This window comes from Lynx canadensis, chromosome D1, assembly GCF_007474595.2.
Source record: "Lynx canadensis isolate LIC74 chromosome D1, mLynCan4.pri.v2, whole genome shotgun sequence".
In the NCBI taxonomy this organism is placed as follows: Eukaryota; Metazoa; Chordata; class Mammalia; order Carnivora; family Felidae; genus Lynx; species Lynx canadensis.
Window position 1 is genome coordinate 56443559 of NC_044312.2, and position 16334 is coordinate 56459892.

A 16334-nucleotide genomic window follows, 5' to 3' on the forward strand; every position below is an offset into this window, starting at 1 on the left:
CCCGAGTCAGGCTCTGTGCTGACCTGCTTTGGATTCTGCACCTCCCTCTCGCTCTGCCCCTTCCCATCTCACGCTCTGTCCCTCCCTCTTTCTCTCACTCAAATAAACACTAAAATCAATCAATCAATCAATCACAGTAACTGTAGCACCTTCAAAAAACCTTTATGTTTTTATTTTTTTAATGTTTTTATTTTATTTGAGAGAGAGAGAGAGAGAATGAATATGATCAGGGGAGGTGCAGAGAGATAGAGGGAGACACAGAATCCAAAGCAGGTTCCAGGCTCTGAGCTGTCAGCACAGAGCCTGATGTGGGGCTCGAACCCACAAGCCCTCAGATCATGACCTGAGCTGAAGCCAGATGCTTAACCGACTGAGCCACCCAGGTACCCCTAAATAAACCTTTACATAAACATTTAAAAATTTTTTAAAAATTCAAGCCCTGCATCAGGCTCTGTGCTGACAGCTTGGAACCTGGAACTTGCTTCAGATTCTGTGTGCCTCTTTCTTTCTCTGCCCCTCCCCTGCTCATTCCCTCTCTCTCTCTCAAATAAAAAAACACTACAACAAATAAATAAATAAATCACAGTAACTGTAGCACCTTTTAAAAACCCCAATTTCAAGCAGCCCAACCTCTGACCATCACCATCCATATTTCCACATCACTCCTCACCATCAGAACGTCTATTGATCCTAGCACTTTTTCACTAACCATTACTTCCTCATGTCCTTACTTCTCTCCTTATCCAGCTTACACATCATTATAAATCACTCCAATGGCTCATTCTTCGCCTTTAACTCACCTGGCAAAACCCTAATTCCGGTTAAATCTAACTCGTTGCCTTCTCCACCTCTGTAAGCAAGTGGCTGAATGATGCTAAAGAAATACACTCAAGCATGCTGAATAGTCTCCCTTAAATTTATAACCAAAGAATGGTCTCTGAACCAGAAGCATCAGGTTCACCTGGGTGAGTTACAAATGCAAATTCCCAGGCTTCATCCCAGACCTAGTCAATCAGCAATTCTGGGTTGAGCCACAGCATTTAGTGTTCTGCCAAGCTCTCCAGCCAATTCCAAAGCAGGCTAAAGTTTGACAACTATTAGGCTAATTAATTCTCTCTCTCTCATTCTCCAAGATGACTATTTTAACCCCTTCTCTTTTCTTTTCAAACGTTATAAATTCCTTCCAACTTCCAGACACCTGGCTGATCCTACTGAGAAAAAAAAAAAAAATCCTACGGAGGACAACTTATTCATTCTCTGACTACCAAATTTATCAAGTGATTCTATACTGTAACCAAAAACTCTGCCTTCCCCAGATGCACAGCCCTTCTTCCTAACGCCAAACATTCACTGGTACCTGAGTTCCACTGTCCTTCACTTACCAAAGGTTTCTGAGCCTGCTCCTATCCCCTCTCCTCGTGCATCCACAAATTTTCCTTCAGCTCATGAAGACACTCCTCCTATCTCAAAAAACACTTCCCTGGCTGGACCCCTTATTTCCCTCCAGCTTTAGTACCACTTCCCTGTTCCTCTGGATAGAAAACCTTCACAGGAGTAGTCTGTACTTCTTGTCTTCACTTCCTCACTTTCATTCTCTCCTTCACCTACTCCTATAACACCGTCAACATGCTTATACATGTCACCAGTGAGCTCCAATTTGCTAAAGTCAGCATTCAATTCTCAGCCTTCAACTTACCAAACCAACCAGTAAGCATTCGTTTCAGCAGAGCACAACTCTGAGCAGACTTGATCTACTTTGGCTCTGGGACACCACAGCGTCCTAGATTTCCCTTGACCTCATTAGCTGCCTATTCTCTGCTCTATCCTCTTCCCAAACGTTGAAAAACCTTGAGCAAAATCTGGAAGGTGGAAGCCATTCCTCCAGCGGCAGCGCCAGGCTCTCTCCGGTGGGAGCTTCTGCGGTAGCCAGTGTCCTCACTCGGGTATCTGGCGAGTGTGGGATGGTGATTTCACTGGCAGCAATTTTGTGATGACAGGATCACAGGTTTGATGGGTTGACCTTGAAGACTAGTGGTAGTGTGCCGCTGAGGCTAGCAGCAGCCTCCCAACTTCTACCCCTCCAGCCCTCTAATGATGGGGTGTTTATAGAACACCCAATTATCTGTACTAAATCTCTTTCTGATGAAAATATCTAGAGTGCTTGGTGTTTCCTACCCTGAACCTTGATTGACAGAATTCCCAAATTCACATCTCTGGCACCAATTAACCCCAATATCAAAACTGCATATCCAACTGCCTCTCAGCACCCTCACACCTTCACAACTAATACCTATCTCAAAACTCAACATGTCCCAAATATATTCTTGATTCCCCATTCCTTGCTGCTTCTTTCCCCCGCAGGAATCTCACAGCATTTACTTTCATAAATACCACTACAATTGACCTAGTTGCTCAGATTAATTATCTAGAAGTTATCCTTAAGTCCAATTTACCCCACATATGCACACTAATTCCATTAGCAAGTCTGGTTAGCTCTATTTTCAAAATATGTCCAGAAAAGTACCACTTCTCTTAATTTACCTCAACTGCTACCAGAACAGCCTAAGTCACTCTCACCTCTTACCTGCAAGTGACAAGAGTCTCTTAACTAATCTCTCTCCTGCCACTCTCCCTCCCCTCAGTCTATTCTCCATGCCAGACCCATTTTCTTTAAATAAAAATCAGATCACATCGCTCCCTTGATCAAAACCATCCAATATTTTCCCATCATACTTGGGAAAAAAATCTAAAACTTTACACAATCTAGCCTCTGCCAACTTTGCTCACTATAGACTAACCGCTTACCTGTTCTTGCAACAAACCAACCTCACTCCCACCTCAGGGCTTTTATACTGCTAATTGTGTCCTCTAGAATGTTCTTCCCACAGATACCCACACAGCTTGCTTCCTTCTCTCTTTCAAGGCTCTGTTCCAATATTTTCTTCTCAGTGAGGTCTTCCATGGTCACCCTATCTAAAATAACTCATCATGGGACTTCTGGGTGGCTCAGTCAGGTAAATCCAACTCTTGATTTCAGCTCAGGTCATGATCCCACAGTCATGAGATTGAGCCCCGCATCACGCTCCACACCGACTGTGGAGCCTGCTCAAGATTCTCTCTCTCTCTCCCTCTGCCCCGCACCTCTACACACACACACACTCTCTCTCTCTCTCTCTCTCTCTCTCTCTCTCTCTCTCTCTGTCTTAGCACTATCATTATTCTACCCACAGGAAAAATATACCTATATATTTATTCTATAGAATGTGGGTGGCAGCATGGGAGAAAGGAAAGGAAATCTATCTGTCTGGCTCTGTCACAATCCAACCTTATGCAAGTCAATTTCCCTTTCCGGATCTGTTTCCTCACTACCGAAATAGGGATAACAAAAAATAGCATAAATCACATAAATTTGCTTTGAGGATTAAACGAGATAAAGCATAGAGAGGATTTAGCTGGCAATACACATTCAATAAGTGCATCTGTTTTAATACTATTAACCAATAATTTTTTGCCAACTTAATTCTAAGGCAGCAACTATATAGTCAAAGTCCTCTTTTCTCTAAGCTAAATATCTTCTATTCCTAACTAGTCTTCATATGACTGCTTTAAAACCCCTCTAGGGGCCATCTTGCCTAGATCTTCTTCATTAGAGTAAACAGGGACTCAAGTTAAACAGAATATTCCAGATGTGAGCTAATGAAAAGTCCATGAAGACTTGATATGGACACTGTATTTTAATTAATGCAACATTAGATCATCTTAGCTCCTTTTTGAAAGCTGTTGAGTCCATTTATTGCTTACACTGAGTTTTTCAGATGTTTAAATGTCCCCAGAAACTGTTTAAAGCCAGTCCTATTCCAAGGCTCATATCTGACTCTGTCACTAGAAACAAAGAATCTGTGAGATCGAATAATCGGTGCTACTGTGGAAAACTCATTTTACCTCTAGGGCATCAGTGTGCTTCTTACAGAATCAGAATTTAAGGATTGGAGGCTTGAAAATAGAGAGGGATGCCAACCAAGGAAAAACCATCGTCCAATCTCTTCACACAGAGGGAAAAGAAGTAAAGGGAACCACGTGGTCATAGAATTATAGAGACACTCCTCAAAGGCAAACCTGCAGGCTTTACTCAGCACCTCCAACATGGGAAGACACAGAGATGAGTATGCTAAACATACTTCGGATCGCTCTAGGAAATGAAAGCCTCCATTGTGCAAGTGCTAAAAGACTCTGAGAAATGCCCGGCCCGCTCTACAGTCAGGTGCATCACGAAGGAAATTTTATTGGAAGGGGTATGGATACTGTTAGGCAGTTTCAAGGGGAGAAAGAAATGTCACAGGGAATTCTTCCATAAGACGGAGAAATAGATTAGAAAGGCCTTTGCCATTGAACATATCTGGACTCTGAAAGCATACTAGCTCAATTTTTCCAAGCTGCGGTTTGCTTCCCAGTAAAATAGAATTATAATAGTAGCATGCGATTGTGAATATTATAAAAATATGTATGCTAAGTTTTTTGCATTAAATGTCTTCCATGTTTTAGATACTCAAATGTTATTTTCCTTCCCTACCACCTGTGTAGGCATACAGAAGGGTGAGATTCTCACTTATTCCTACAATACCAACAAAATATTTAGAAATTATTAATTTCTCAATGAATAATGAGACTCCTTTGCTTGCTGTATCTGTTAATATACCCTAGTAGAATACAGGTCCCCAAAGTAAGAATCTGGCTTCTCATGTTAAGACAGTACTTCTAGTCCTAAAGGAGCAACCATAGGAATGAGGCTATTATTATTACAATGTGCACTCTCCTCAACAGATAAACATGTTGACTCTCGGATTCTCTTCCAAGGTAAAATGTCCCACTTTCAAAATAAAGTTTACTTCAAGGGTCAGGTGCTATCCTGATAAGCATAACATATTAATTCTCCTAAAATCTCTGATAAGTTCTCTTAATAAAACAGCATGTAAAAAAATCAAGTTATGGGTGGGGTAGGTGTTTAATGGTAAGCGGTTATTTTGATTGGCAGAGACATCACGGTGAAATCACCAAAGCTTGGAAAGCTGCCTTGGAACATGCCTGGCCCCAGTGTGAATGCAGAAGTTACAAGGCAGCTATGCGGGGTGTGACGGTAAAGCCATCATTTGCAGTGACTTCTTAAACAAAGCAGTCTCAGTAAAGCAGCCCTGTGAATTCAAGCCAGAACTGAAGGACAGGGGGAGGGTCAGAGAACATCTCTCTCAGGCAGAAGACTACTCTTATCCGTACCTGCCCTCAGTGTATGCTCTGTGCCTCTTTGCACTGATTTTATGCACGTAACTATCCCAACAACATTTAAAACTTAACTATTGCTCCAAACCAGGAATTCTAAACACTGCTTTGGAGAGGGCTCATTTAATTTACCCACTATGTTCCTACTCCCTGTTGAACATTTAGTAGACTAGAGAAAATAGACTTAGCAGCATGAATAGCCTACAAAAAAGTCCCAGTTAAAGACGATCAGATCCATCGGTCAACTCAGTTAATAAACCGGAGTTAATTTACCATATGATGCCTTTACATGGCTTTCATTAGCAAATGCTTTGTCTAAAATTAAATACTCAGATATTTTATATTAAAAACATAGTATCATTGGGAGAGAACATATCCAAGGTTAGTATTATCTTTGGAAAGGTGATTAAAGATCTATCATTTTAAAAAATTCCTCCAAAGACCTACCTATTATTCAGCTATTATCCAACCAGGTTGTATTTTATCCAGTATTTATTAATTTAACCATTCACTCATTTAACAAATATTTACTGAGTATCTACTCTAAGTCAGGTTGGTGGTATATGTCGGGTTGGGGGATAATATTGTAAACTAGATCCCAATTCACTAAGCTTGTGTAGTTTAAGTTCTTTCATTCTCTTTCTAACATTTTAAAGGCAAAAAGTATCTCAAATAATTTGTGTTAGCTCACACAGTAAAAGAATTCTTCAATATCAGAAAGCATCTTGTCCAAGAGGAATTCATAATATAACGCTATTTCTCACTGAAATACTAGAGTGGTTTCTGGGCTTAGAAAATATGCTGTAAATTATTAAAATGATCAAGAGAATTATAAAATAAAAACATACATACCATTTCAGCAATAAATTTAAAAATCTACAGGAAATACATGGTTTCTTAGCAAAAACTAAACTAGATGATTTAACAGCTAAATTCTAGCAGACCTTTAAAGAATTTAAAATTTCCAAAATTATTTAATGGGTTTCAGCTGAAGATGCTGCTGCTTAACATATATAGTTATATTTAGGCACTGTACTAAGTTCTTCACATGAATTCATTGAATCCGCCAAACAACCCAATAAGGGTGATGCTATTATTATCATTTTACAGATTAGGGTCATAGAAAAATATGAAAAACTTGCCAATTCAATTTTAAGATCTGAGGAAAAATGGTTACCTACCCTGCCCCACTCCCCCACCCAACGCCCAAAAAACAACTACATGTTACAAATGCTACTCACCAACCTGATTTATAGTACTGAGCAAAAGAATACCCTATAGCTAATTAATAATGCAATATCCGGAAATCTACATTCTTTATTACAGTTATAAATTAAAGGAAGAAAAACATGTTAATAATAAATGCCTTTGGAAAGGCATTGCCAAAAATTCAGTATCCATTCCTAATAAAAAAACATAAAATAAACAAGAGGAATTATTTAAAATATCTTCCAAAATTAACAAAACATTCTGAACAGCAAAATATTGGACATTTTCAATTAAACCAAGAACTGGACTAGCATGTTCACTATTTCCATTACTTTTTGGCATTATTTTACAAGTTCTAGAAGTTTTAGGAAATGCAGTTAGAGTAGAAAATCACTGTAAACACTGGAGAAGAACAAATAAACCTACATTTTATTGATGATAATGAGTATATGCCAAGAAAATCTAAGAAAGCTTTCCTTAAAAACCAATAATAACAAGAAAAATAACTTGATACAGACACAGAAGATTTTCTTAAAATTACAGCTTTTCCCTATGAAGCAATGGAAATGGAAAATATACTTTATACAATAGTGTAAAAACGATACCGTACTTAAAAACAAACTTAGTGGAAAAGCACATGATCATATAAAGAAAAGTATAAAATCTTATTAAAGGAATAAAATAAAATTTGAACAAATATATAAGACATACCATGTCTGGATGGGAATACTAATATCATAAAAATGACAGTTCTGTCAAAACATATGAAGCCAATGGATACAAAAATTCTCATTCAAATTCTAATAAAGTTTTCTCTAAGAATAGGACAAAATAACCTTAAAGTTCATATGGAAGAATAAAGTTCTGAGAACAGCCAAAAACAGTTATGAAAAAGAAGAGTAGCAAGAAGGGGATTTGCCTTGATAGCACAACATAGCAAAAACCCACGCTGATGACATCAACTTGAAATTGGCAAGGGAATAGACAAAAAGATCACAACCAAAAAGAGAATCCAGAAATGGGCCCAACAGATATGAGCTTTGAGTATATGACAAAAGTAGTATTTAAATTCAGTGGGAAAAAATAGGTACCAGCACAACTGGATATTCACCTGTGAAGAAAATTAATCTACCTCACAATATATGGGATATCTACATACATATTTAAGAATAATTCCAAGGCGTATTGAAGATTTCATTTAAAAAGTAAAATAATATAAGCCTCAAGAAAAATTATAAAATGTATGCAGAACCAAAGTGTAAGAGAGACTTCTTAAGCCAAGACAGAGTACTCAGGAGCTATACAAGAAAAAGTAGAATTATATAACAAACATAAACTTTTGTATAAGGCATACCAACTCAAGATATAATTGATAAGTTTGGAAACAATAGCAAGGACTCTTAAAACTTTATGAAAAAAATGTAAGCAACTCAATAAAAACAGATTAAGTATATGAATACGCAAATTCACAGAAGAATACACTAAATGGCTAACAAACTCAAGAAAAGATGTTCACTGTCACTTGTAGCTCAGATGAAGCACTTACACTGAGGCTAATGAGACTTAATACAAAGCACCAAAAAATGATTTCCCATTGCCAGCAGGGATTCAGGATAAGGAATAACGCCACATATTATTTGCACTCTTCGAGAAAACAATCTGACGTCTCTTAATATTAAAAACTATACACACCCTCTGACAGAAGTTCCACTCCTGGAAATTTAATTCACACAAATGAACACATCATAAATATAAAGATATAGATACACAGATATATAGATAAATTTACGGCAGTGTTGTGCATAGTGGCAAAACATACAAACAAAAAACCAGAGCCATAGTAAATATTAACACCTATCAACAGGATACTAGTTGAAAAATATGGTACACCTCTACCATGGACTATTATGAAACCATTAAAAGAGTGAACTGAAGAGATTTGTACATGGAATACTGAACAAGAAAAATAAGATATAGAGTCATGTATATAATATCCACTATAATTTTGTCAAACAGCAATTAAAACTCATCACACATACATACGTATGTATATGTGTATACAGTGATATCTATGACATATATATAAAAGACCATGGGAAAAAAATACAGACACACATCAAATTGTTAACATGGGTGAGCTGGTGACTATGGGTCATGTGGACATGTGTTCCATGTCTGGGTGGCATCTTAGCTCAGGCTGCTATAATAAAATACTATGGACTGGATGGGTTATAAACAGAAATTTATTTCTCACAGTTCTAGAGGCCAGGAAGTCCAAGATCAAGGCACCTGCTTGGCTGGTGTCTGGTGAGAGACTGCTTCTTGGTTCAGAGACAGTCATCTTTTCACCATAATCTCAGATGGTGGAAGGGACAGGTATCTCCTCAGGGCCTCTTTTATAAGGGCACTATCCCCATCTTGAGGGTAGACCTCACAAGCCCCATCTCCAAATACCATCACACTGGGGATTAGGTTTTAACATATGGATGAGGGGTGGGTGGAGATGACAAACATTCAGGCTACAGCTTGTGTTTTTCTGGCAGGGTAGTGGGGGAGAAAGGCTTCAGGAAGGAGACAAGCCAAAATGTAAACCGAAGGAGAAAAACGTGGCACCTAAAATTATTTTGTTAAAATTCTACTTTTGCAAACACATATATGTATGTTTAAGTGTATTTATGTATATGTATACATATTTATGTGTGTGGGGAGAGAAAGATGAATAAATAAAATGTGCTATTACATATAAATACTGTTTTTGTTTAACCAAAGCTGACATCAAATACCAAAACTTTTCACTTAAAATTTTGCTTGAACACCTTTCTAAAACTTATCACGTGTCCCTGCGTTCTGACGCAGGCTCTAATAATCACAACTTTACATTTTACTGATGGTTTGGTATCAACATGGCATAATGGAGAAAAGCACATGTCCAGACCTTCTTCAAACCTGCTTTGACATTTATTTGTACTGTGGTGCTAAGCTAGTCATTTCACCTTTCTGTGCTTCACTATCATCATCCATTAGAGACAGCATTAGCTAAGACCAACACGCTTTACTATGTACTTCTCATTATTAACTTCAGTTATGAATTGCAATATGGAGATGTGCTTGGGTATAGGACTGACACACATACAAGATGTAATCTAACTATGCTTTTTTACTTAGTCTCTCTTTACAGTTGGACTATTTCTCCCTACCCTTCTTTTAGTAGTGACAGTGCCGTTTATGAATCCAAACACAGTGACTTTAAAGGTAGGACAGTAGCTAATATGACTTACCACCCAATTATGTCCCTGAATCAAAGACTAAATCAGAAAGAGAGCAAATTACCAGCAAGCTTTCACTGCTCTTTGCTGTCAGTGTGTCTATGTTAACAGGAATCCTCTTGATTCCCCTTCTAATTTATTAAAAATGACACACTGATACTGAGTAAGAGCCTAGTCTCTGCTACAAATGGCAAAATATAGGAGTTTTAGAACATAAATTCTATGATAATCTTTTGCCTACGGCTGGGTTCTTAGCCATATTCCTTATACTTGCAATTACCAAAAAGAGATCATTAGGCAGAAAGAGGGAAAGACCCTCCCTCAACCAAAGCTGGTTATCATATCCAATATTTAAAGATTATAGACAGGGTAATGCCCTTATACACCTCATCCCATCTGTTTTCTAAACATTACCCGAAGAATAATGCATTTGATGTAAGCATCTCCCTTTTAAAATTGAAATTCTATAGGAGAAAGTATTTTCTATCAAAGCAGGGAAAGGGAGGGGAGTAACAATTTACCTCCAGACAGCCAGAAAAAGGTCTTCCAGAAAAATCCATACAAGGAGAGTAAGATTAAAAGTCCCAAAATCCTGAAATCTCACCAGATGTTTTGTGGAGGGCAGTGGCAGAAAGAAAAGAGGCAGCTGAAGGTTCACAGATCTGATTACATTTTCAACACTTTTTAGATAATGGCCTAGAATTTTTTTACAACTCTCATTTTGCCAGATGCAAGCCAAAACCAATCACTAAAACAATAAAAACCCCTGTAACCTGAAAAATAGTTCAATTTGATCAAAAGAGCTTTTATTGTCTGCTTAAGAGATACATTGTGATAGGGCTTATGCAGAGACCAATAAAACAAGAGATCCTGCCTAAAGGATCCCTCAGTTTGGGGGTGCTAACAGGAGAGAGAATCAGACAATGAATAATTATAACACAGTAAGTACTCAATAAATGCTAGCTATTAATTGCACAGGCAGTGGTAGGAGGACTTGAAAGAAGGACACTAGTCCCTACAGAGTGTTCAAAACAATGTCCTTTGAGGGGCGCCTGGCTGGCTCAGTCAGTGGAATATGTGAGTCTTGATCTGGAGGTTGTGAGTTCAAGCCCCACGTTGGGTAGAGATTACTTAAAAAAAAAAAAAAAAAAAAAGGAACAACATCCTCTGAATACCACATTAAGAAGTATGGACTTCTGGGGCACCTGGGTGGCTTAGTCAATTAAGCGTCCGACTCTTGATTTTAGCTCAGGTCATGATCGCACAGTTGTGAGATCACACCCCACATTGGATTCCACTGGGCACTGCACTCAGCGTGGAGCTTGCTTGGGATTCTCTCTCCTTCTCTCTCTCTGCCCCTTCTCCCCCTCAAAATAAATAAAGACACTTTAAAAAGAAGAGGAAGAAGAAGAAGAACAACAACAACAACTGTGGACTATATCCTGTGTGTGATGGCTCAAAGATTTCTAGGCCCAATGAGTAGCAAAACCGATATTTTCTTTTAAAGGATACTCTGGCAGCAATGTGGCACATAAATTGTACCAAATCAATATAAAAGATTAGAAAGGAGTAAAATATACTGATTAAGAATATGGGCTCAGGAACTAGAGTTTCTGGATTTGAATACAGGCTAACAGGAACTACTTGTGTGACCTTGGACAAGCTACTAAACTACTCTGTGCCTCAATTTCCTCATCTGTTAAACAGGTATAGAAACAGATCTCAACACAGAGAGATGCTGTAAAATTAAGAGAGTTAATTAATGCTAAGCACTGAGAAAAGTTCCTGGCAGAAAGTAACTGTTCAATAAATAATAGCAGCCAATCACATGCAGGAAAAACTGGTAGTAGGGAGACTAGCTGGGAGGTCAGGAAACAGTCCCAGAAAATAGAGATGGGAATAAAGAGGGGTATGTTCCTTGGATGCCTGAGATGATGATATATAGGACATCAGACATCCAGGGAAAAGAAAAGGAAGAGAAGTATTACACCAATGAGTGTAGCTCTGGACACGTTAGGGCTGAGATTCCTACAGAACATGAAAGTATAAATGTCTAAGGGTTACTAGAAAATACAGACCAGAAATCCAAAAGAGGGGAAGGAACTAGAGGTACAGATTTGAGAGTTACTAACATGAGGGTGTGCTGGGTACAGCTGTAGTCATGGAAGAGAGCACTCAGGGAGAAAGAATAAAGCAGAAGAGCCATAGGATCCACAGGACCTAAGTCTCCAGGGTCACAACAGCATCCATGGGAACTCCAACATAACCACGAATTGTCAGTAAGACCGAAAGAGAGAACAAAATATAGCCATATGAAATAATCCCTTCCTTTAAGAAGTTTTCAATGTTGCTGGGGAGAAAAGACATAAACCCGTTAAATAATTTTATTGTGATTGTTCAGGATTTATAAAAGGAACTCTAAAAGCAGAGGTTGGGTGGTAGACATTAGAATGGCAAGAAAAGAAAGAGAAATTATGTTGAAGATTGAAAAAGTTAATGCTAATATAAAAACAGAGCACTGGCACTGAGAAGAAAGCGAATTCCAAGATGGGGGAAGGAAAGGGGAAATGAAAACTATTCTGTATTGAATGTCTACTCTATGTCAGTACTGTCTTAGGACCTTTTATGTCTTTTACCTTATTTAATTCTCATGATATCCCTATGAGAAAAATATTGCCATTTTACACAAGTGGTTTGAGGCATGCCGAAGTAATCTGCCCAAAGGTTTGCATCCAGTTATGGGCCTACGACACTGTTAGGACTGGAACGAAGGTGGAGGGCCCATGAGCCTTCACCATACTTCCGCTTCTTAAACTGGCAAAAGCAGGTCATGTCAAGAAGAGGGAGGGGCAATAAAAACTACTAGAAGAACACCAAGATTATCTCACTACAGGAGAGCTACCTTTTTTGAGGAAGCATGAAAGGAACAAAAAAAAAACAAAACGAGTTTTTAAAAATCAAAAGTAATCTTTCAGTCTCAGAGAACACACCGGATTACAACTGTCTCCCGCTTCCAGCCTCATCCCGCTGATCCCACATTGTCCCCACAGCTAGAGATCTCAATTGCACACCAACCACATCACTCCTTCTCCTTCTAACCTTTCAATAACTCCGTATCACCAACAGGATTTGAAAAATCAACAGAACAAAGAGAAGAAAGTTATCCAACAAGTCTAGGAACTCTTTAACCTAGAAGGAATAATAGAGGAAAAAAAGTTAACTTCTAAAAATAAATGCTCACTTGTACTTTGTAATCCAACTTGTCTCAGTTCAAAACCATAAAATAAATGAAATTTCAAGTGCCAGTCAAAGAGCAACATTGACACCTTGTGGTGAACATCCTAATTTAAGGTATCGAATGTAACAAGTAAAGTGGCTCCTAAGTAAGTGGAACACTTAATCCAGGCATTTCCAAGGGTTAGAGAAGCACAAATTTAATTACCATCACACACACTGCATGTAAATTTGGAAAGAGCTGCTATTACTTTGGTAACACTGAAATTAGCCTACGTTTTTAAGTACGGGAGGAAAACTCTGAATAAAACCTCAGGTCACTGTCTTCCTACGAAATGTCACAACACATCTGACATGGGGTTCTAATGCTCTGGTCGTAGGTGCTGCAAAATCCTTGCCTTAGTCAAGATTTCCTATTTTTCCGAGGCATTCACATTTAAAAACTGGAAGGAATATAGGCATCCTAGTGGCAGAACAACATAATGAAAATCATTAACTAGAATATACTCTCAAAAAACAGAATCAAGAGATCTGGGTTTAGTCCTGACACCAAATGACACTGAGAATTTTGTGAAGTTAAGTGATATTAAAGAATTCAGACTCTGTGTTTTCACATAAAATTACCGATCAAGAAGTAACAATTTCATACACCAAAAAAAAGGCATCAGGGAAAGAAAAACATATTACTTTTAAAAATTACTCTATCACCAATGTTGACTGAGTAAAAGAAGGGAAACTGAACAAAGCTAATCAGCACAAAATTAAATTTCCCAGAAAACACCCTACACAAATCATGGCAAGAACTATGAGAAAAAAAGAAGTTTTAATTTAGCAGATAAATGATGTTTACTCTTTACTAATGTCTAAGAGAATTATCAGAAAAAGTTCCATCTTACTCCTTAATGTTGACAAGTACAATGTAAAGTTTCTAGTTCCAGAGTAACTCTCCGGGCTCAGGTAATTTGGTTGATACCTAGGCGCTTGACCTGATTCAAAAGAATACATCTATGTTACCAGCTATAAATGATTTACACAGTGGTAATGAGAAGGCCACTGCTAAGAAGGCATTTCAAACTGCTGACACCCCTGAGGAATCTGGAAAGCATCTTAGAAATGAAACCCCTAAGACATATTATCATTGCAAGAATCAATGTTAAATAAATGAGCAACTAACTACCAAATGCATCTGATGATTTTGAATTCATGGAGGGCTCTGTGATTTTCAAAAAATTTTCCCTGTCATTATGCTATGTGCACCTTATAACAACCTTAACAACCACCAATCTAGAAAGGTAAGACTCTGAAAAGGATCTGCAAACCTTGCTTGCCGGAAAACCTTCACACCAACTTCCAGTCTAGCTCTTACTTGCTGCGTGCTCTCAGATTAATCATTTAACACCTCTTGGCCTCAGCTTCTACACTGAAGACAAGGGCTGATCCCTGATGTCTGAACACAAAAAGCTTCTAAGACAGTAAGAGAATAACTGTGGGAATGCGTATAAATTACACAAATTTATAACATTGCTGCTTCCCACCTTTTAGAAGAATCCGAGAAGTTAAATGAATTCAGATAAACCAGGGATAACTAAAGTCAGGGTCAAATTAACCAAAGCATTCTCTGTTAAACCATGCTGCTTCCCAAGATCCTACAGTATTTCTTCAGTTCTTATTTTCCTATCCCATTAGAGAGCGTTCAATACTGCCTGAATCTCTATTTTCTTAGTTTCTATGATGCCGCCTTGCCCAAATCCTCCTCTTTTCACAGACTTCATATTTCTTTTTCTTTTAATTCTCTGGATTTCTCTAATAAGATCACACCATCTCACACTTGGAAAGTATCTTTAAAATAGTAATATCCATACCCTCATTTCACTGAGAAAGGCAGGTCAAGAAATATCAGTGGCTTACCCAAATTTCAAACTATTTCTGTACATTCTTCTTTTTAATACTTAAAACTCAATGTACTCCCAAACCGAATAGGCTCAAAACTATGAGTTATATATTTTGACCCCTCCTGCTTTCCATCCAGTTACCAATCCTGTCCATTCTCTTACATATCCTAAGAAGTCAAAGGGGAAGTACTTTCCAGATAAGAATCAAAAGTCATCAAATGCCTGTGGTCACTATAGTTGAAATCATGGTCTCTTAAGAGCAATTTACACAGGCATGTGACCAAACTTTATCATCATGTATAATAAGATTCAAGATTTGCAAAGGAAAGGCCCATTCCATAATGTTTATAAAATAAACAATCATCCAATTGGACAAGAGTCCAACCATCCTTCTGGACTCTTCCTCTAGTAGATATATTGAGGATGTCTAATGGTCTGAAATTTATGATGTGTTATGTAAACATTAGAAAATTGCTGCCAAAATCAAATTTCAATGAACCATCTGTCTAAGTAGGGTGAACATAGGCTGAATGTCACTGTTACCTTTATTTTGAACTGCATTTATTTTGGTTGCCTGCCTCCTGGGAAAATGTCCTTGATGATCTACCACTTTGAAAATGAAAAACAAATTTAGAAAATTTTCAAAATTAAGCCCAGACATTATGAAAATATAGAGTTAAGGCATTTAGTTAAGCCTCTGAGCCTGAGATTCATGCAAAGCTCCTGTGCCTTGCCAAATATGATTCTTTTAAGATGAACAGCAGGTCAAAGCTCTAAGCCATGTCTGGGGCTATTGGAGGGTTTTTAGTAATGTTGTAGTTGTTAAGATTTTGATAAGTCTAAATTCTGTACCTCTGGTTGCTGCTCTTTATAGTACAGAAAACCGGAAAACAGCTCATGTCCCTGTTTTGAGATCACTGGCTTCCAATCATTCTCTCCCACTGTCCAGAGAAAGGAAATGGCTTTCCAAAGGCTTTGAGAAACAGATAAACTTAAATCACTGTAGCTACAAAATTTATGAAGCTCTCACAAAAAAATGCTAAGCCTGAATAACAACTTCTAAAGCTCCCATACATTTCCTCACACAGAAATGTCACAAACTCAAAATGAGGAACATTCTTTACAAAATGCAGGCAGTTTGATGAGAAGTTTCTTACCGCAGCAAAGAGAAGACGTCATAAGAATTGCGAACACAGTTCTGATCCACCTGAAGAAGAATATTCTTCTGAGCAACTGAATATCCCTGAAAGACATTAATCAACAAATTAATGAAAGTAAAACAATAAAATATGTGTAAAAATTAATCTTAATGTCTGTCTTCTAAAAATTATGATTTAGAAACACCTCAGTAAATTCAAATTGTTATTTCAAAAAGTACAATTCCCATACTTAAAAGGTAAGTGAATTTAAAATAAGTATTTTCTAGTATCTTCCCACAGAAGTCATATTTCACATTAGA

General features: G+C 37.8%; 1 protein-coding gene across 1 annotated transcript in view; it reads right to left on the reverse strand.

Moving 5' to 3' along the window:
• UVRAG (UV radiation resistance associated) overlaps positions 1-16334 on the reverse strand; it is a 293487-nt gene that overhangs the window by 198333 nt on the left and 78820 nt on the right. The window contains exon 6 of the mRNA XM_030333127.1: positions 16033-16118. Within this exon, the coding sequence (XP_030188987.1) occupies positions 16033-16118 (86 nt within the window). The remainder of the gene's footprint in view (positions 1-16032; positions 16119-16334) is intronic.